The sequence below is a fragment of the Zea mays genome, chromosome 3 (assembly GCF_902167145.1).
Source record: "Zea mays cultivar B73 chromosome 3, Zm-B73-REFERENCE-NAM-5.0, whole genome shotgun sequence".
Taxonomy (NCBI): Eukaryota; Viridiplantae; Streptophyta; class Magnoliopsida; order Poales; family Poaceae; genus Zea; species Zea mays.
This window is the reverse complement of record NC_050098.1, coordinates 138981749-139002753: the sequence shown is the minus strand read 5'-3', so window position 1 is coordinate 139002753 and position 21005 is coordinate 138981749. Positions and strand designations below refer to the sequence as shown.

At 54.0% G+C, this 21005-nt stretch overlaps 1 protein-coding gene and 1 long non-coding RNA gene across 2 annotated transcripts; both read left to right on the top strand.

The window, feature by feature from the left end:
- Positions 1-127: 127 nt before the first annotated feature.
- LOC103652211 (uncharacterized) lies at positions 128-18803 on the top strand. Its single transcript, XM_020550912.2, has 7 exons — positions 128-489; positions 1802-2103; positions 3613-3815; positions 3926-4175; positions 4278-4537; positions 4783-4995; positions 18642-18803. The coding sequence occupies exons 1-7, from the start codon at positions 128-130 to the stop codon at positions 18801-18803; spliced, it is 1752 nt and encodes a 583-aa protein (XP_020406501.2).
- LOC111591183 (uncharacterized) lies at positions 18804-20286 on the top strand. The gene is made up of 2 exons (XR_002750352.1): positions 18804-18930; positions 19689-20286. It is a non-coding gene; the product is annotated as an uncharacterized lncRNA (long non-coding RNA).
- The last annotated feature ends 719 nt before the right edge of the window (positions 20287-21005 follow it).

Here is a 21005-nt window from a genome sequence, read left to right as displayed (position 1 = left end):
TCATAGCAAGAAAGTCAGTATGAAATATGATGGATATTTTAGAAGCATAAACCATAGTAGTTGTTGGTACAAAAATGATACTTTTATTTTAGCAGCACAAGCAACTAAGGTATTTTATTTGCAAGACATGAAGAATTCTGGAAGCTGGAAGATTGTTCAAAAATTTACACATAGGCACTTGTGGTGTGTGGCTGAAAATGACATTGATGAAAGACCTAGTTCCTCAGGACTATCATACCAAGATGATACATGTGTTGGTTCTGAAGTGCAAGTTAATGAAGGAGATATGGAGATAACTGGACATCAGGATGCTGACGAATCTATTAATGTCAGTGCAAGTGTGGTTGATGAATTTCGAGTGCAACGAGAAGAGGAAGTGGAAGAGTATGAGACAAGCGATAATGAAGATGAAACTGGATGGCAATATGCTAGTGACAACGAAGAATCAATAACTATTGTCAATGACGATGATGATTTCAGCGATAACGAGTAGCATGTTTTTTGTTTGATCTGAGAGAAGTGAACTCTATGTTGTATTTTGTTTGATTTTTAAGAAGTGAACTAGCTACTGTTATTTGAGAGAAGTGAACTGTATGCTGCAATTTGTTTGATTTTTAAGAAGTGAACTAGCTACTGTTATTTGAGAGAAGTGAACTGTATGCTGCAATTTGTTTGATTTTTAAGAAGTGAACTCTAACTGATGTAATACTACTGCTACACAGAATACACATTTCAGATTTCAGAACATACACATTTCATAACGCATTTCTATGCAACTCAGATTTCAGAAAACACACATTTCAGAACACATTTGTGTGCACCACATATTTCACATTTCAGATTGTAGAATACATTTCAGGTTTCAGAACATAGATCCAGCCATGCATCAGTAGTGCACAGCCTGTTTACAAGACCCCTACATTTTTCTACCCAATGACATCTCGCTTTTTCTTCTTCTGGTTATGAACCAATTCCTGCAACATTCCATAGATGGCTTCCTTTTCATGTCACATAGCTTGTAAGCCAAGTGGTCCTTGTTGTCATCCACCTTGACATCCAAGTAGTTCTAGATCAGACTTAGGGATGGTGGCAATGGCATGGGGTACTTTCTACCAGTTCAGCGACGAAATGTCTGATGCCTCTGCTTATGTCGAAGGCCTGATCGAGCATGCAAATTTTGTGATCCGCTTCTAACACCTTGTCGTACACAACACCAACCTTGTGATCCATGTCTTTCAACTAGTAAACTGAACATGGCGTGTAACTGAAACTGCACATGGTGTGTAAACTGAACATGGCGTGCAACTGAATTTGCTTGTAAACTGAAATTGCACTTGTTGCATGGCTGTATCTAGAATTGCACAGGCATTGAATTACTGAATGACTGTGTCCAGAAAACTAAACATGTGTTGCTATGTCCATAAAACTGAAAGCAAAACTGAATTGCTCAATTAAATTAGCTTTGTCCATTAGATAGTAACAAGCACGTAGTGTAGTGGTTTGTCTTGCGTGTAACTGAATTTGCTTGTAAACTGAAATTGCACTTGTTGCATGGCTGTATCTAGAATTGCACAGGCACTGAATTGCTGAATGACTGTGTCCAGAAAACTAAACATGTGTTGCTATGTCCATAAAACTGAAACCGAAACTGAATTGCTCAAATAAATTAGCTTTGTCCATTAGATAGTAACAAGCACGTAGTGTAGTGGTTTGTCTTGGTTTACTAGCACTTTATTAGGTGGTGGTTTGATTCCCATGTATGAACTTTATTCTTTTCTTTTTTGCATTTTTTTGCTAATAGGAGACGTGCTCGTGGTTTTTCATTAATTCCAGATTTAAAAGCACATGTGAACAAATCTTCGCAGGCGCTACACCACGACCCCACCCACGCCCGTCTTCCTCGCCTCAACACCCCCACCCACGCCCGTCTTCCTCGCCTCAACGCCGCCACCAAATCCAACCGCCTGGACGCCACCGCCCCGCCCCACCTCGGCGCCGCCGCTCCATCCAACTGCCTCAACGCCGCCATCCATCCAACTGTCTCGGTGTCTGCTCCTCACTACCTGGCCGTGTTCAAGATGCCCCCTGGAAGGATTAGAGATGGCAATGGGTACCCGAAACCCAAAACCCGATGGGTTTTTACCCCATTAGGGTACGGGTTTGGGTCAATTTTCATACCCATGGGTTTGTTAACGGGCATAAATCTGTACCCAGCGGGTTTATGGGTACGGGTTTGTTCCTATAGTACCCAAACCCGTGAACCCGTGGGTTTTTTAAACCCGACCAAACCTAGTGCATATTGTCATTTATTTTATAAACGAACAACAAACTTGTTATTCCTTATTTACTTCATATTTTTTATCAATTGGTGAATGTATCAATAGTCGGTGAGAGTGTTGCTTGCTTGATATTATAGTTTTTACTAGCGTTATATATGTGGTGGATGGATAACTTAGTGCAAGGTCACTTAATTATACAACTTATTATTTGTATTTCATTCTCTCTACTAATAATTTTTATACTAAATCATGAACTCGTTGTTCATTACATAGATTTTGGATCATGATATCATTAATCATTATGATACTTATTGATTATGAGAAGAACAAGTATATTGGAGATGAAACCCGCGGGTAACCCATGGGTACCCGTTAACCCGATGGGTACGGGTTTGGGCAAAATCTCAAACCCGTCATGGGTACGGGTTTTTTAATGGGCATAGATATTTTTCACGGGTACGGGTTTGGGACGGTAAAACCCAGCGGGTTTGTACCCGTTGCCATCTCTAGGAAGGATGGATGGGGCAAGGACACGCAAAGACCTTGGTGGTAAGTGACTTCAAGTTCTTCTCTCATTTACTGCTTTGCTATCGTTGCCCAGCACGGGTCGCCGATGCCGTCGCCTAGCACGGGCCACCGCTGCCATTGCCCAGCATGGTCCATCGCTGCAGAGGGATGTCTTCTATCCTTGCAAACACATGTGTATTTTTTTGCAGCAGAGAGGTTTGAGGTGCTCAGATCGGATCCCCTATTCTCCTTTTTTATAGATGGATTCTATAGGTTCTCTATCACAGTGGTAAATAGAGATGCATGATTTAGTTATATGCTTCTTTTTCTGCAGAGATTGTTGTCGCTAATGGCATATAGTGATTATCTAAAGAGATTATGTCATAAGTTATGATTTTCTATATGATTTTGATAGTAGGAGTGTAGGATAGTACGTTATCTCCTCTTTTTCTAGCAAAGGCAACATATATGCATGGCCACTAGTTACTTCTTTTTGTTTACAAGAAAATAACGGACGAAGTTGGTGAATCGTTAACATCACTTATTCTGAACTGAGCACCAATAATTACTTTACGGCTGTTTACTACTATGTTCCACCAACCGCCGTGTTGTTAGCACAATTCTGATATTTATCTAGTTCAACAGAATTCCAATTAGTTTACTTGCTCCAAATAGTTTAGTAGTCGTGTCCTATTCACTTGCTTCAATTAGTTAACAGAACTTGCATCAATTAGTTCACTTGATACAACACTCATTTTTTAGTTCAGCAGTCATGTCCTAGTTAACAGGTGAACACTCATATTTTGTCTATTTAATGTATGTTCAGAGGTGCCAATTACTAAGTATGAAAAGGAGAGGGCTTTAAATGTGATGAGGAACAACAAAATGTTGAGTAGCCTTGGTATAACTGGATTAACATCACTTATTCGATCAAGTAGTACAAGGAAGAACTCTATCGCTCGTGAAGACTTTGATCCATTGTATGAACCTGATCATAGTGAGGACAATGATCATCATGTGGCTGATCAGGTACTTAGATTTCTTATTGTACCCCTTTGGTGTTATTACTGATTTTTGCTCAATGTGCAATAAGATAAATTTGGGTTTAATTCTTTTATTATGCCTACGAGGCCATGCAGGATGAACCTTTCTACATTGAAAGAAGGACCACCAACATGTCTACTGGTTTTGGAGGAACAAAAGGATCCAAGAGAGTGGTAGCACCTAATGTAGAAGACCAAGTTGGTAGAGTAACTAGGCAGAAGACAAAGGAACTATCCTTAGTTGAGAAAGATATACATGGTTCGACTGCAAATACAGATGAGCACACATTGATTTCTGCCAATTTTCCTGCACACCATGATGACGAGATTCAGATGTGTGATGAAGGCAAGAAAACAGTGATCTATTCTAAAACAAATATGTTCTAGAAATTTGCATTAAACTGATTATAATCTACATTAATTTTGTGAGAATGTTCATTATTTTCAGGTCAAATAGATGTCATGACAGATAAATGGATAAGGGGGAAAAGTATGGGCAAACAATTGGAAAGGATAAGTCAAGGCTTAAACACTAAGATCCCATTGGTCATCACCGAAGGGAATAGACGTCCTAAGGTTCCTATGCAAGCTGCAATGCTTGCATCAGAAGGAGGAATTGTAATTAGGCAACATATGCCGATCCTAACACACTCGAAGGAATACAAGAATGACAAATCCTATTTGGAAGACTTTGTCGGTAGAATTGGTGTAAGTAAATAATCTTTCTTCCTAAACATCAAATGAATAGGGTGGTAGGGCCTATGTCCTATATTGCTAATTTATTAGTATATAGTTAGCAGGTGCACTTTCTCTCGTAAATTGCTAAAAGAACTATGGCAGAAAGAATTGCATATGTTTCTCTGTTCCAAATGACACCTTAGCTTAGAAATTGTTGTATCCAATTTCATTAGACACTATGAATCTCTCTATTCTGATATGCATGTTTTTACTAGGGTCAATTTGCCATAGACACCAAAAACCAAGATGTCAAATATGCATGTGCTGATTTGATGAGGTGTAATCAGCGACAAATGAGATATAAGCTCAAGAAGGCTTACTTTAATGGTGTGGCAGTTGACAAAGTGAGAACAACATCACCGTTGAGTACTATGACAGATGAGCAATGGATGCAACTAGTCAATATGTGGTCTACCCCAAAGCACAAGGTATAGAATTACTAGTTGCAATTTGTGTTTTCTACTATTGTCAACATGAAATTAGACATAAACTATCTTATGCTTGGAGCTATTTCCACCTATGGTTTGTACTTAAATCAAAAGATTTTGATTTTGATTGTAATACCCACTTTAGAAGGATAAATTGTTGGATACTATTGTTTTCTAAAAAAACTGGTTTTCTCAAGCATGTAGGAGTGTTATGTGTCTTTAAGTTAAAAAGAGATAACTGGTCTGAAACACACACAAAATAAATAATATAAACGCTTTTTAGTTGCTCTTTGAACACAAGGGTGTATCCTTTACAACTATTTGGGTTATTTTCATGACTCACTTCTTAGCTTAACCTCCATATGCGAAGCTGAAAAGAAAGCAAGTTTGGACTGCTCTGGTGTAGACTTAAAATTCCAGGGCATATGAGGTTAGAAACGTGTGTGGTGCCATTGTTTCTTGAGCTACATTTTTTGTTGAAAGGAATATGCAGGAACATACCTTGTTGTGCTGTTGAAAGGAACACGCAGTAACATACTGTCGGGGACCATAATTAGGGGTACCCTCAAGACCCCTAAATCTCAGCTGGTAACCCCCATCAGCACAAAGCTGCAAAGGCCTGATGGGTGCGATTAAGTCAAGGATCGGTCCATTCGAGGGACATGATCGTGCCTCTCCCGAGCCTAGCCTCGGGAAAGGGAAGCCGACCCTGGAGAACCTACGTCTCGCCCGAGGACCCCCCTCCAGCAACGGGCACACTATTGGCTCTCCCGAGGCCCAGTCTTCACCGAGAAGCAAACTTGGCCACATCGCCACGCCGACCGACCAAATCACAGGGGCATTTAATGCAAAGGTGGCCTGACACCTTTATCCTGACGCACGCCCTCCAGTCGACAGAGCCGAAGTGACCGCAGTCACTTCGCCGCTCTACTGACCGGTCTGACAAGAGGACAGCGCTGCCTGCGCCGCTCCGACTGCTGAGCCACCCGACAGAGTGAGGCTGACAGCAGCCAAGGCCGGCCTCGGGCGTCATAGGAAACTCCGCCTCGCCCGACCCCAGGGCTCGGACTCGGGCTCAGCCCCGGAAGACGGCGAACTCCACTCTGCCCGACCCAGGGCTCGGACTCGGGCTCAGCCCCGGAAGACGGCGAACTCCGCTCCGCCCGACCCAGGGCTCGGACTCAGGCTCAGCCCCAGAAGACGGCGAACTTCGCTCCGCCCGACCCAGGGTTCGGACTCGGGCTCAGCCTCGGAAGACGGCGAACTCCGCTCCGCCCGACCCAGGGCTCGGACTCGGGCTCAGCCCCGGAAGACGGCGAACTCCGCTCCGCCCGACCCAGGACTCGGACTCAGGCTCAGCCCCGGAAGACGGCGAACTCCGCTCCGCCCGACCCAGGGCTCGGACATGGGCTCAACCCCGGAAGACGACGAACTCCGCCTCGCCCAAACCCAGGGCTCGGACATGGGCTCAACCCCGGAAGACGACGAACTCCACTTCGCCCGACCCCAGGGCTCGGACTCAGCCCTAGCCTCAGCCGACGGTCTCCGCCTCGCCCGACCCAGGGGCTCGGACTCGACCACGGCCATGGAAGACAGACTCGATCTCGACCTCGGAGGAGCCTCCACATCGCCCAACCTAGGGCGCGGACCGACCACGTCGACAGGAGGCGCCATCATTACCCTACCCCGAGCTGACTCAGGCTACGGGGAACAAGACCGGCGTCCCATCTGGCTCGCTCCGCCAGATAGGCAATGATGGCGTCCCGCATTCCCTGTGATGACGGCGGCTCTCAGCCCCCTTACGGAAGCAAGAGGACGTCAGCAAGGACTCGACAGCCCCAACAGCTGTCCTCTCGCCAGGCTCCAGCACTCCTCCGATGGCCACAACACCACACGAACCGGGTGCCAAAACCTCTTCGGCTGCCACGACGGCATGTACTTAGGGCGCTAGCTCCCCTCCGCTAGACACGTAGCACTCTGCTACACTCCCCATTGTACACCTGGATCCTCTCCTTACGCCTATAAAAGGGAGGACCAGGGCCCTCTTACAGAGGGTTGGCCCGCGCGGAGAAGGACGGGGCGGCGCTCGCGCAAGGCCGCTCGCTCCCACTCCCGCGTGGACGCTTGTATCCCCCTACTGCAAGCGCACCCGACTCAGGCGCGGGGCTAACACGAAGGCCGCAGTATCCACTCTCTCACGCCTGCCTCCCTCCGGCTGCTTCCTTTCCCCCCCTTCGCGTTCCGCCTCGCGTCGACCCATCTGGGCTGGGGCATGCGGCGACAATTCACTCGTCGGTCCAGGGACCCCCCGGGTTTCGAAACACCGACAGTTGGCGCGCCAGGTAGGGGCCTGCTGCGTGTTGACGAACAGCTTCCCGTCAAGCTCCAGATGGGCAGTCTCCAGCAACCTTTCCAGCCCAGGACGGTGCTCCATTTCGGGAATCTTGAGTTCATGTCCCTCGACGGTAGCTACGACATGATACTCCTTCCCCCGCCGTGCGACAGCAACAATGGCGGTCGATGACCCGCTCGCCGGCGGAGAAATCGACGACGCCTTCCCCACGAGGGGGAAGGACGACATTTGGGCTTGTCCCATCCCCTCCCCCGTCGATGGAGGAGGAGGCGGGGCAACCAAGGCCAAGCGGGAAGCGGCACCTCGTTGGCTGTCGAGCGAGTCGATGGCGCCGGCGCCCCAATGGAGGGCGCGTCGGGCATCGATCTCGCGTCTGAGACGAAGACGAGCGCCGCCTCCCCGCAACACGCCAATCTCAAGCAAACGCACGACGCTAGCACGCCCGCGAAGGACATGCTGGGCGTCACCCTCGTACCTGAGACAACGGTGCAGTCAGTCCCAGACGCGACCTCGTCACCAACCGACGACCGAAAGGTACCGACCGATTCGCATCTCGTGCCTTTTGGATTTGGCCTCGACCCACCAAGCGACTCCGCTTCGGTGAGTACTCTCTTAGAGGCGAGTCCAAACCCTCTGGGGTATCGTGTGCGGTCACCCTGGGACCGACTGACGGCCGACTCGACCTACGAGCCCTCGGGGTCTGAGGAAGATGGCGAGCCCGACCTCTGTTGGGATTTCTCCAGACTTGGTAACCCCAGTGTCGTGCGGGACTTCATGACCGCATGTGACTACTGCCTTTCCGACTGTTCCGACGGCAGCCGCGGCCTCGACAATGAGGACCGCGACCCAAGGCGTGAATGTTTCCACGTCGATCTAGGGAGTCCCGGCGAAGGCAACCATCTTGGTATGCCGGGAAACGGTGATCCCCCTAGGCCCGTGCCTCGCGTTGACATCCTTTGGGAGCTAGCTGTGGTCCCCGTCCCGACGGGAGGTCCTGACCCACAGCTCGAGCAAATCCGCGAGAGGCAGGCCAGGCAAGACGAGGGAGCAGGAACGCTTGTGCCGATCCGCCGGGACATCGGGCAGGAATGGGCGGTCCAACCCCCGGCCGAAGAAGCGTGTCATCTCCCCCAGGACATCCAGCACTGCATCGCCGACGGCGTCAGGGTGAGGCCGCCACCGGATTCCAGCGGAGTCGGCCAGAACCTGGCTGCAGCGGCAATACTCCTCCGCGCGATGCCGGAGCCATCAACCACCGAGGGGCGATGTATCCAGGGAGAGCTCAAGAATCTCCTGGAGGACGCCGCGGTCCGACGGGCCGAAAGTTCTGCCTCCCGAAGGCAGGGGTTCCCCTCGGAACATCGCGCCGCGACTTCCCGATTCATGTGGGAAGCCTCAGTCCACTCCGGGCGCACGCGCAACACAGCGCCTGCAGTCCCGGGTCGCCTCGGCAACGAGCGTCATCATCACAGCCGTTGGACCCACCTCGACGACAGGGCGCGCAGAGGCTACCACCCCAGGCGTGGGGGACGCTACGACAGCGGGGAGGATCGGAGTTCTTCGCCCAAACCACCCGGTCCGCAGGCTTTCAGCCACGCCATACGACGGGCACCGTTCTCGACCCAGTTCCGAACCCCGACTACTATCACAAAGTACTCGGGGGAGACGAGACCGGAACTGTGGCTCATGGACTATCGGCTGGCCTGCCAACTGGGTGGAACGGACGATGACAACCTCATCATCCGTAACCTCCCCCTGTTCCTCTCCGACACCGCTCGAGCCTAGCTGGAGCACCTGCCCCCGGGGCAGATCTCCAACTGGGACGACCTGGTCCAAGCCTTCGCCAGCAATTTCCAGGGCACGTACATGCGCCCTGGGAACTCCTGGGATCTCTGAAGCTGCCGCCAGCAGCCGGGAGAGCCTCTCCGGGATTACATCCGGTGATTCTCGAAGCAGCGCACAGAGCTGCCCAACGTCACCGATTCAGATGTCATCGACGCGTTCCTCGCCGGCACCACCTGTCGCGACCTAGTGAGCAAGCTGGGTCGCAAGACCCCCACCAGGGCGAGCGAGCTGATGGACATCGCCACCAAGTTTGCCTCTGGCCAGGAGGCGGTTGAGGCCATTTTCCGGAAGGACAAGCAGCCCCAAGGCCGCCCACCGGAAGATGCTCCCGAGGCGTCAACTCAGCGTGGCGCCAAGAAGAAGGGCAAGAAGAAGTCGCAAGCGAAACGCGACGCCGCCGACGCGGACCTTGTCGCCGCCGCCGAGTACAAGAACCCTCGGAAGCCTCCCGGAGGTGCCAACCTCTTCGACAAGATGCTCAAGGAGCCGTGCCCCTATCATCAGGGGCCCGTCAAGCACACCCTTGAGGAGTGTGCCATGCTTCGACGACACTTCCACAAGGCCGGGCCACCCGCGGAGGGTGGCAAGGCCCTCGACGACGCGAAGGAGGAAGATCACAAGGCAGGAGGGTTCTCCGAGGTCCGCGACTGCTTCATGATCTACAGCGGGCAAGTGGTGAACGCCTTGGCTCGGCACCGCAAGCAGGAGCGTCGGGAGGTCTGCTCGGTAAAGGTGGCGGCGCAAGTCTACCTAGACTGGTCCGACAAGCCCATCACCTTTGACCGGGCCGACCATCCAGACTACGTGCCGAGCCCGGGGAGATACCCACTCGTTGTCGACCCCATCATCGGCAACGTCAGGCTCACCAAGGTCCTCATGGACGGAGGCAGCAGCCTCAACATCATCTACGCCGAGACCCTCGGGCTCCTGCGGATCGATCTGTCCTCGGTTCGGACGGGTGCTGCGCCTTTCCACGGGATCGTCCCCGGGAAGCACGTTCAACCCCTCGGACAACTCGACCTACCCGTCTGCTTCGGGACGCCCTCCAACTTTCGAAAGGAAACCCTCACGTTTGAGGTGGTCGGGTTCCGAGGAACCTACCACGCAGTGCTGGGGAGGCCATGCTACGCCAAGTTCATGGCCGTCCCCAACTACACCTACCTCAAGCTCAAGATGCCGGGCCCCAACGGGGTCATCACCATCGGGCCCACGTACCGACACGCATACGAATGTGATGTGGAGTGCGTGGAGTACGCCGAGGCCCTCACCGAGTCCGAGGCCCTCATCGCTGACCTGGAGAGCCTCTCTAGGGAGGCGCCCGACGTGAAGCGCCACGCCGGCAACTTCGAACCAGCAGAGACGGTCAAGTCCGTCCCTCTTGACCCCTGCAGCGACGCCTCCAAGCAGATCCAGATCGGCTCCGAGCTCGATCCCAAATAGGAAGCAGTGCTCGTCGACTTTCTCCGCGCAAACGCCGACGTTTTCGTGCTTCATCTCACGCCTCGGCGAAAGAGGCCTGCCTCTGTACCGCCTCTTAAGGAAGGCCGAGTGCTTCACATGGAACCCTGGGGCCGAAGAAGCCCTCGGGAACCTGAAGGCGCTCCTCACGAACGCGCCCGTCTTGCTGCCCCCCCCCCCCCCCCGTTGCTGGAGGAGCAGGCTAAAATAGCCTCGGGGCGAACAATGGTTCCCCCGGACGCTTTCACCCGAGACCCGCATCAACTCTCCGTCAAGATCGACGACACGCCCAGCCCGAGGCACCCTCGGCTCGGCCCGGGGCATCCTCGGTTCAGCCCGAGGTACCCTCGGCCCCCGAGGGCGAGGCACTGCGCGTCGAGGAGGAGCGAAGCGGGGTCACGCCTAATCAAAACTGGTAGACCCCGTACCTGAAATATCTCCACCGAGGAGAGCTACCCCTCGACCGAGCCGAGGCTCGACGGTTGGCGCGGCGCGCCAAGTCGTTCGTCTTGCTGGGAGATGGGAAGGAGCTCTACCACCGCAGCCCCTCGGGCATCCCCCAGCAATGCATTTCCATCGCCGAAGGTCAGGAACTCCTACGAGAGATACACTCGGGGGCTTGCGACCATCGCGCAGCACCCCGAGCCCTTGTTGGAGACGCCTTCCGACAAGGTCTCTAATGACCGACGGCGATGGCCGACGCCACCCGAATTGTCCACACTCGCGAAGGGCGTCAGTTCTACGCAAGGCGGACCCACCCCTCGCGGAAGACACCCGGGGGCTACACGCACCCCTGGGAAGGGCCGCTCGTCATCGCCAGAGTTCTGAAGCCCGGAACAAACAAACTGGCCGACAGTCAAGGCGAGATCTGCACCAACACTTGGAACGTCTAACAGCTACGTCGCCTCTACCCTTAAGATGCTTTCAAGTTGTTCATATACCTCGCTCCCACGCAAGGTTTAGTCATCAAGGAAGGGTCAGCCTTGCCTCGGCAGAGCCCGACCCTCCCTCGGGGGCTAAAAGGGGGGAACCCCCTCTGCGTCAAAATTTTCAATCAAAAAGGCTCTTGCGTTCCCCTGGCTATGTCGGAAGCAGGACCCCAAGGAGCAAACGCGGGTGCATGTAAGTGGCAAGGCTGACTGAGCCAAGGGACTCCTACGCCTCTGGGTTACGGATACCTCACTCGTCACCCACCACGAAAAGTGACTCCTACTTGGGGAAGCCACCCTGCTACTGACGGACGGGGTCGAACACACAAAATGAAAGGAAAAGGGGCACGACTTCATGCAACGATAATAAAGTGTTCAGGCCTCAGCGGCCGCAAAAAGATACACGTGCATCCAACAGAAACTGCTCTGATAGAGTTAGGCGTCGCCCGGGGAAGGAGCCGCGCCTTCGGCTTCGTCCCCACCCTCGGCAAAGTCCACCCCGGCTTCGGACGACGGCGCAGGCGGGAGGATCTCTGCCTCGAAGGTGGTCGCCAGCACTGCGCTCGGACCCGTGGCGGCCACATCGAGCCTTTGGACTTCTGCCAGGGCGGCTTCATCTTCGTCAGGAAGGCAATACCCCTCGCTGACCCGCTCCAGGTCCACGACGTAGTGGGAAGCGAGCACGGCGAAGGCCCGCCTGACGCCATGGTGTAGCGCCTCGCGGAGTCTGCCGCGCACATGATCGCCCAAGGCCTGCAGGCGACTTTGAGGGGAGCTTCCTGAGGGGACGTCACCGAAGCCAAAGACCCGGCAGAAGTCCGAGATGGCCTCGAACATGGCCATGTGGTCGGCCTCCCTCTGTTCGGCCGCCCTGACAAGCGCCCTGGTGGACTCATCAAGGGCGGACTCAAGCTCTACGAACAGCCAGAACGCAAGGCCTCAAACACAAGCGGAGGAAACAAGCTGAAACGAAAACCAGAAATGGCCAGGACATACCTCCGGCTCGGGCACGCTGCTCCGAAGCTACGGCCTGGGCTACGGCTAGGTCCGCTGCAAGGGCTCCAGCCTGGCTTTCAGCCTCGGCAGCCCGGCCCCGGGATTGGTCTCGCTCATCGACGACCTGGTCGAACTCCGACTGCCGTCGCTGCACCTCTGCGCGTGCCGCTGCCGCCTCTGCTCTTAGATCGGCGCAGAGCAACCGAAGGTCCGCCACTTCGGCGCCCTGCTGGGAGAGGCGCGCAGTAGCCCCGGCAAGCGAGGTCCTCAGGGATCGCAGCGAGCCCCAGATATCGACCTCGTGGCGGATGAACGACGACTTGGCGGTGCTCAGATCCGTCAGATCCTAAGGGAAGGAAGTGGAGCGTCACAAGAGACGCCTTGGTCACAAAAAGGTACGCCTGAAACCATTACCTGGAGGATTTCGGGGATGTCCCTGCAGAAGACCTCCAGCGATGACCGGAGCGACCCCACCGTTGCTTCGGCGCACTTGCGGAGCTCGTCCCAAGACCGCTCCTCCCGCTCGTCGTCGAGAACGAAGAAGGGATCCGAAGCCCCATGGGTCCGGAACTGGAGCAACTAGGGCCGCTCCTCGGAGCTCCGCCGCGCAGCGACAAGGCCGCCGCTCGGTGGGACGGATCGCGCTTCCACGCCCCCCTCCTCCGAGGCACCGAGCGCCGATGCCTCGGCCATCTCAGCGTCGGCAGCAATGGGTCGCTCCCCGACTGGGACAGCAGCGGATTCAGCAGCAGTAGGCGCCGGCACCGGCGGCATGTCCGGTGGGCCCGGGGCCACGTCTGCGCCAGCCGCCTCCTCCAGCATGATGGCCGCCTCGGCAGAAGAGCCGGCCTCGGGAACTCGCTCCACGATGGCTGTTGCCGCCAGAGCCCCCCGCTGTGGAGCGCCTTGCGAGAAGGCCAGCTGAACAGCGAGGCCCGGCGCGACGCTGGCTGCGGAAGCCGACGCCGTCTTAAGGGCCTTCCAGGGAGCCAGATCGGTCAGGCCGTGGCTTCGCTTGCTGAGGAGGAAAGGAAAGTCACGGTCGGGACATACGAATGAGAAGCCAGGACGAAGACGCTCTAAGATACTTACCCGCTCCGGGCCATGATCAACCGCGCCTGAGGAGAGGTCTCTCGGATCTCGACCCCCGAAGACACCACCGAGGTCCGCCTCGCCGCCAGCTTCGGCATCACCCTCGCCTTGGGCACCTTGGACGCCCGGGAGATGGACTGCCCGGGCGTTGCCGCGGCGACCTGAGGGTCACCCTCCTGCGCTGACGGTGTGGCCGACGGTTCCCGAGAAACAGACGCCTCGGCCTGACTCCCCGGGGACACCTCGACTTCCCCGGCCGAGGGGTCAAGTACCCCCTCGGTCTGCCCCCGCTCGTCGGGCCGGGACCTCGGCGTCCCGACTCCGGGAACTGACGGCGCCAGCCCACTCGGGGGCTGGCTTGACGACTCCTGGCCTAGCCTCAAACCCGGGCTGAGGCCGAGGCGGGCAGCCATGTCGTCATCCTCGTCATCATCTTCATCGTCGTCGTCGTCAGGCGTCTCCGGCGACGGCTCCCTCGGGAGCCCCTCCCTCTCCTGCCGACGATGGAGCTTCTCCAAGGCGTCTCGGGCCCGTGTCCACTCGCGGGCTCGGGCTTTCTCCGCGTCCTTCTTCTTCTTCTCCTCCGCGACAACTCGCCGCGCTGCTCGGTCCACCGCGTCCTCCGGGACCCGTGGCCGGGAAGGCTTGTGCCACCCGACCTCCTGGAGGCGGACGGAAATCCCGACCATAAGGACCAAAGGCAACCTGGCGCAAGGAGAAGGAAGGAGCGGATACTCACCAGGGTCACACACCCGTGGTCGGGGCGCATCAAGGGCTGAGAGAAGGCATTGGCGTCCGGTTTTCCCAACGCGACGTCCACCTGCCCGTGGAGAACGTCGATGGGAAGAGGATCCGAGGACATCCGCGAGCCCTCCAAGTCAGCCTCCGGTGTCATCTCCCAAAGCGGCAACCGTCGCTCCGCCAAGGGAAGCACCCTACGGCGGTGAATGGCGGCAATCACTCCCGCTGCAGTAAGTCCTCCTTTCCGCAACACCTCCAGGGCCTTGAGAAGGGGCTCGAGGTTTTTCTACCTGTCGTGCGAGGTCCCGTAGCGCCAGGTATCGGCAGCGGCGGTGACCACTCGTTGAGAAAACGGTGGAAGCATCTCGCTGTCATTCCGGAGGTAGAACCACCGGCGCTGCCACCCTTTGTTCGAGGACGCGAGGATGGCGGGGATGTACAGCGACGCTCGCGACTGCCTCAGCTGGAGAATGCAACCGCCGGCCCGCACTGCCGCGCGGACCCTTCTCTCTCCCGTCGGTGAAGCAAAAAGCTCCGCGGAGAAGAGATGAGTCCACAAGTCCCAGTGGGGGGCGATCCCCAAGTATCCTTCGCACAACGCTACGAAGATGGCGGCCTGCGAAATGGAGTTGGGACTAAGGTTGTGCAACTCCACCTCATAGTTGTACAGGATCGTCCGCATAAAGCGGCTTGCCGGCACACCGAACCCCCGCTCGTGGAAGGAGACGAAGCTCACGACGTACCCCCACTGCGGGGACGGGGCGGTTCCGCTCGCGGGAGGAATCCACTCCGGCTGCCTCTCATCAGAGAGAGGGCAAAGTAAACCCTCGGCAACAAGATCCTCCAGGTCCTCCGCTGTGACTGTGGAGAAGGGCCATGGATCGCGCGGCGAGATGATGGTCACCCGGTCGGCCATTGCCGAGCAAAAGGGGTGGCGGCGGAAAGGACTGGGTGGGCGGTTTCCTTTTCTCCGGCTAAATCTCTCAGGTTGCGAAAACCTAAGAAGGAGGCAAGAAGCAGAGCAAAGGACAGTCGCCAGACCCTCCCCCGACTATATAAAGACCAAGGCGAGACCCGTTCAACGTTTCGCCCGGACCCGCCGCGGGATTCAAAAACCCAAGGCGAAACGACCGTTCCTCGAACGGCTCGCGCACACGCAACGGCCGCCCCGCGAACCGCTCGCCCCGTCGCATTAACTCCGCGGCGGGACAGGCGGCGTCTCTGGCAGGGGAAGCAAGCGACGCTTCGCCTTCACCATAATGACCGCGTCAAAAAAGGTACGCCGCGTCATTCGATTTCGTGTCCTTTTCCTTTTCCTCTTTCTCTCTCTTACAACAGGGACCGGGAAAGGGGGATACCCCGAGAAGGACCCTTCTCCGTGAAGGAAACAGGCTCCGAGCCTCCCTACTGATCAGAGGTTCGAAGGTTGGCCCCTCGGAGGGGTTCAACAGCCGCCTCAGAGCACGTGGGCTCCACACCCACTACTGGTCAGAGGTTCGAAGGCCGGCCCCTCGGAAGGGTTCAACGGCTGCCTCAGGCCACTCGGGCTCCGCGCCCACTACGGATCAGGGGTTCGTAGGCTGGCCCTCAAAGGGTTCACAGCCGCCTCAGTCACAGAGCGAGAGATGACCATGGGTACGTTCGATACACAACCAAGGCTCGGGCTACACTCCCGAGGTACCCTAGGACATTTCCGAGACCAGTGGGAGCGATCTTGCAACGGAATCCCATCAGAGGGAGGCATCGAGCCCTCGGACCCCGTCAAAGGGGATCGGGTCCGGCAGATCACCCGCAGGTACTTTTGGAGCGCGCCTCCGGGCCTCTAGCCAACCCCTAGCAAATTGGGCACGGGCGTCCGCTCGGATTACCCGCCAGCAGCTCACCGGAAACACCATGTTCGGCACCCTCCGAGGACAACATGGTGCTTTCCTCCCTCCTCCTTGCGGAAAGGCGATGCAGGGGCGTATGTAAAAAAGACGAGTCTATCCTTGACCGTCCTCTCGCCCTGTGCAGAGGCTCGGGGGCTGCTCTCGCAAACCTGGCTCCGGCCAAACCGTTGACAGCGTCAACATACCAGCCCGAGAACTTGGGACCTGACCGTGCACTCGGGCTACGGCCAGCTCGCATGAGGGAACAACTAGACCAGCCGAAGTGTTGCGAAACGCACTAAGACCTCGAAGGAGTAAAACTACTCCTCCGAGGCCTCGGGGGCTACACCCGGCGGGTGCGCTCGCGCGCACCCACCGGAACAGAATGCAACCGAAAAAGGCTGGTCCCCTTGCAAAAAAGTGCGGCAAAAGCCTCCAAGTGAGTATTAGTACTCCCTTGGAGGCTCAGGGGCTACTGTCGGGGACCATAATTAGGGGTACCCTCAAGACCCCTAAATCTCAGCTGGTAACCCCCATCAGCACAAAGCTGCAAAGGCCTGATGGGTGCGATTAAGTCAAGGATCCGTCCATTCGAGGGACATGATCGTGCTTCTCCCGAGCCTAGCCTCGGGCAAGGGAAGCCGACCCTGGAGAACCTACGTCTCGCCCGAGGACCCCCCTCCAGCAACGGGCACACTATCGGCTCGCCCGAGGCCCAGTCTTCACCGAGAAGCAACCTTGGCCACATCGCCATGCCGACCGACCAAATCGCAGGGGCATTTAATGCAAAGGTGGCCTGACACCTTTATCCTGACGCACGCCCTCCAGTCGACAGAGCTGAAGTGACCGCAGTCACTTCGCCGCTCTACTGACCGGTCTGACAAGAGGACAACGCCGCATGCGCCGCTCCGACTGCTGAGCCACCCGATAGAGTGAGGCTGACAGCAGCCAAGGCCGGCCTCGGGCGTCATAGGAAACTCCGCCTCGCCCGACCCCAGGGCTCGGACTCGGGCTCAGCCCCGGAAGACGGCGAACTCCGCTCCACCCGACCCAGGGCTCGGACTCGGGCTCAGCCCCGGAAGACGGCGAACTCCGCTCCGCCCGACCCAGGGCTCGGACTCGGGCTCAGCCCCAGAAGACGGTGAACTCCGCTCCGCCCGACCCAGGGCTCGGACTCGGGCTCAGCCCCGGAAGACGGCGAACTCCGCTCCGCCTGACCCAGGGCTCGGACTCGGGCTCAGCCCCGGAAGACAGCGAACTCTGCTCCGCCCGACCCAGGGCTCGGACTCGGGCTCAGCCCCGGAAGACGGCGAACTCCGCTCCGCCCGACCCAGGGCTCGGACATGGGCTCAACCCCGAAAGACGACGAACTCCGCCTCGCCCGACCCCAGGGCTCGGACATGGGCTCAACCCCGGAAGACGACGAACTCCGCTTCGCCCGACCCCAGGGCTCGGACTCAGCCCTGGCCTCAGCCGACGGTCTCCGCGTCGCCCGACCCAGGGGCTCGGACTCGACCACGGCCACGGAAGACAGACTCGACCTCGACCTCGGAGGAGCCTCCACATCGCCCAACCTAAGGCGCGGACCGACCACGTCGACAGGAGGCGCCATCATTACCCTACCCCGAGCTGACTCAGGCTACGGGGAACAAGACCGGCGTCCCATCTAGCTCGCTCCGCCAGATAGGCAATGATGGCGTCCCGCATGCCCTGTGACGACGGCGGCTCTCAGCCCCCTTACGGAAGCAAGAGGACGTCAGCAAGGACTCGACAGCCCCAACAGTTGTCCTCTCGCCAGGCTCCAGCACTCCTCCGACGGCCACGACACCACACGAACCGGGTGCCAAAACCTCTCCGGCTGCCACGACGGCATGTACTTAGGGCGCTAGCTCCCCTCCGCTAGACACGTAGCACTCTTCTACACTCCCCATTGTACACCTAGATCCTCTCCTTACGCCTATAAAAGGGAGGACCAGGGCCCTCTTACAGAGGGTTGGCCCGCGCGGAGAAGGACGGGACGGCGCTCGCGCAAGGCCGCTCGCTCCCACTCCCGTGTGGACGCTTGTATCCCCCTACTGCAAGCGCACCCGACTCAGGCGCGGGGCTAACACGAAGGCCGCGGGATCCACTCTCTCACACCTGCCTCCCTCCGGCTGCTTCCTTTCCCCCCTTCGCGTTCCGCCTCGTGTCGACCCATCTAGGCTAGGGCACGCGGCGACAATTCACTCGTCGGTCCAGGGACCCCCCGAGTTTCGAAACACCGACACATACCTAGTATTCCAACAAAACATACCTTCTTCAAAGGAACAAGCTGGAACATACTTTAATCTATGTTTCTAGTTTTACAATATAATGGTTTTATAGGACAAATGTGTGAACAACAAAGTGATTCGTGGAAAAGTTCGGTTCCAGCAAAAGACAGGATCTCGGAGTTACATTGCACATATGCATGCCGCGGTAATATACATATACAATATGTGTTCAATTGTTCCTCACCTATCCTTTATGTTTGAATCTTACATTTAGAAATTGTTTGCATGTATTTTAGAAGCAAGCCAAATATGGAGATGCACCACCAAGTGCGATTGATCTTTTTAAAGAGTGCCATTGTAGTAGGAAGACTGGTTTTGCTGAGCCTGTAAAGGAAGCAATTGTAAGTTATGCTCCATTTTTAACTGCAATTTTATTTATTGATTTCAAACTGAATAATCGTTTGGCATTGAAAGCAACTTTGGCCAAATACCTATATCGTTTAGTACCATTCATAAATCAGAGTAGATGTGCAATGTATGATGTTCTTCATCGTTAAGTAATAAACAACCAGACCTATTCAGTTTCTGTAGTGCTTATCCTATGGTTGGCTATGCCATATCCTCTCTCTTTTTTGCTGTATGCAGAATCCTAGTACTGGTTGTGTTATATTAGCAGTTAGTTGATACTTTCAGTTCTACTCTATGTGGTATGAAATTCTCAGTTGTGAATATCAATGGCCAATTTATGTGAGTGAAAAGGTTTTTTTATAAACATTACGATTAATAATTTAGTTGTACACTAGAAGAGTCTCAAATGTGATTGATTACATGCCTTAGGCAAAAGTTATTGAATGGGTGTATGAAGATGCCCAAGGTGATTAATAACTTGTGGTGTTTAGTTTAGTAATATACATGCAGAACTATCCATTTTTTGAGTGTTTAGCTTATTTTTGTCATTATATTTCACTTGTGCACCTTGCGCTGACTGTGTTGTGGTTGAGGAATTTTCCCCGATGTAACCTGTTCTTATCCAAGTGAATACTATGAAGGAGCTAGTACTATAGAAACCGAACATAAATGTGACTAGTTTATTGAATTCTTGTTTTGGTTTCATTTTATCCATACCACTTGTCTTATTTTTAAACCTTCCCATTCACAGGACACAATGGAAGCACTTGTGGCTGAGCCTGGAGTAGAAGGGAAAGAATCTAAGACCCCTACAGAAGCAGTTGCTCAAGTGTTGTCTTCATCAAAATTTCTTTATAATATTGGTCTTGTACCCACCACAAAGAAAAGCTGCAATGGTGGTGATCCTACACGTGTGGCAGAACTTGAGGCTGAACTTGAATCAGAGAAGCAAAACTCATTAGAAGTTAGAGCTCAGTTAGATGCCCTAAAGAAGAAGGTAGAAGAATCAGAAGAAGCAAGGGCTAAGGAGTTAGAAAAGATTAATGATCTACAAAAAGGAGCAGATGAGACCAATGCTCTCCTTCGTCGTCTCTTTAGCCTCAATAAGTAGTTGGTCGATTGTGCTCTGATTTTGCTGTCCTATTTGTACTGTGCTTTGCACTCTACTTGATGCTGGTGATAAAACATGATGATAGTTTTAATTTTGATATGTCCTTTTGTTACTGTCCTTAGCACACTACTAGATGCTGGTGTGATGAAACATGGTGACAATTTTGAAAATTTTGAAGGATTTGGTTGTTGATAAATGATATCTATGATAATATGTTGCTAAGTATATGTGTTGATTGTTGATTGGTGTTTAATTACAATGGATTTTGCTTATGGTACATTGTGAAACAAAATGTCTGGGTTCTACTGGAACCCAGCGCTTCCAGCAGCTATGTTTCTACGTTGTGTTCTGTGCTCTTGACTGCAGGTTTAAAAATAAAAAAGCAAAAAAAAATGTTATAACAAATCGGTTGTACGATTTCTGCGCTACAGTACCAGATTAAAAAGGCAAAAAAATTATGGTGAAAGAAATTGACTTGAGGGCTAAATATTTTGTGACGAACAAAATTGTCATAAGAAATATGCCACGTAAGATGCCATGTCATGCGCATGTTTAATTTTATGACGTTTTCTATCCTACGTGGAGGCATGTTGTGGCGTTTTTTGGAGATTGTTAGTGACGAAAATAGCGTGTCACAAAACTATGACGACGTATAATATGTCACTAAATTTATGACAAATAAACATGAAACGTCACAGATCATGCTATGCCACGCATGATAGATGACGAAGTAATTATCGTCATGGAGATGTCATAAATTTCAAAAAATGACATAAATTCAAGGTTTGGTGACATAAAGAGAACGTCACAGAAGGTCATAAGTGTTGTAGTGATCACTCCTTCTAAAGACAAAAACATCAACATTTGTAAACAAACAATTGTAGCCCATGTGGCACAATTGACTTACAGACAGGAGATTATACCCTAATGACTCTACTAAGTATACGTTTGAAATGG

What these genes read in the sequence shown, in the direction of transcription:
- LOC103652211 (XM_020550912.2), top strand. Translation starts at nt 128, where the DNA reads ATGAAGAATTCTGGAAGCTGGAAGATTGTTCAAAAATTTACACATAGG. An exon ending in GATGATTTCAGCGATAACGA is followed by an intron (nt 490 to 1,801) that starts GTAGCATGTTTT and finishes TTTTGCTAATAG; the next exon opens with GAGACGTGCTCGTGGTTTTT. An exon ending in GATTCAGATGTGTGATGAAG is followed by an intron (nt 4,176 to 4,277) that starts GCAAGAAAACAG and finishes CATTATTTTCAG; the next exon opens with GTCAAATAGATGTCATGACA.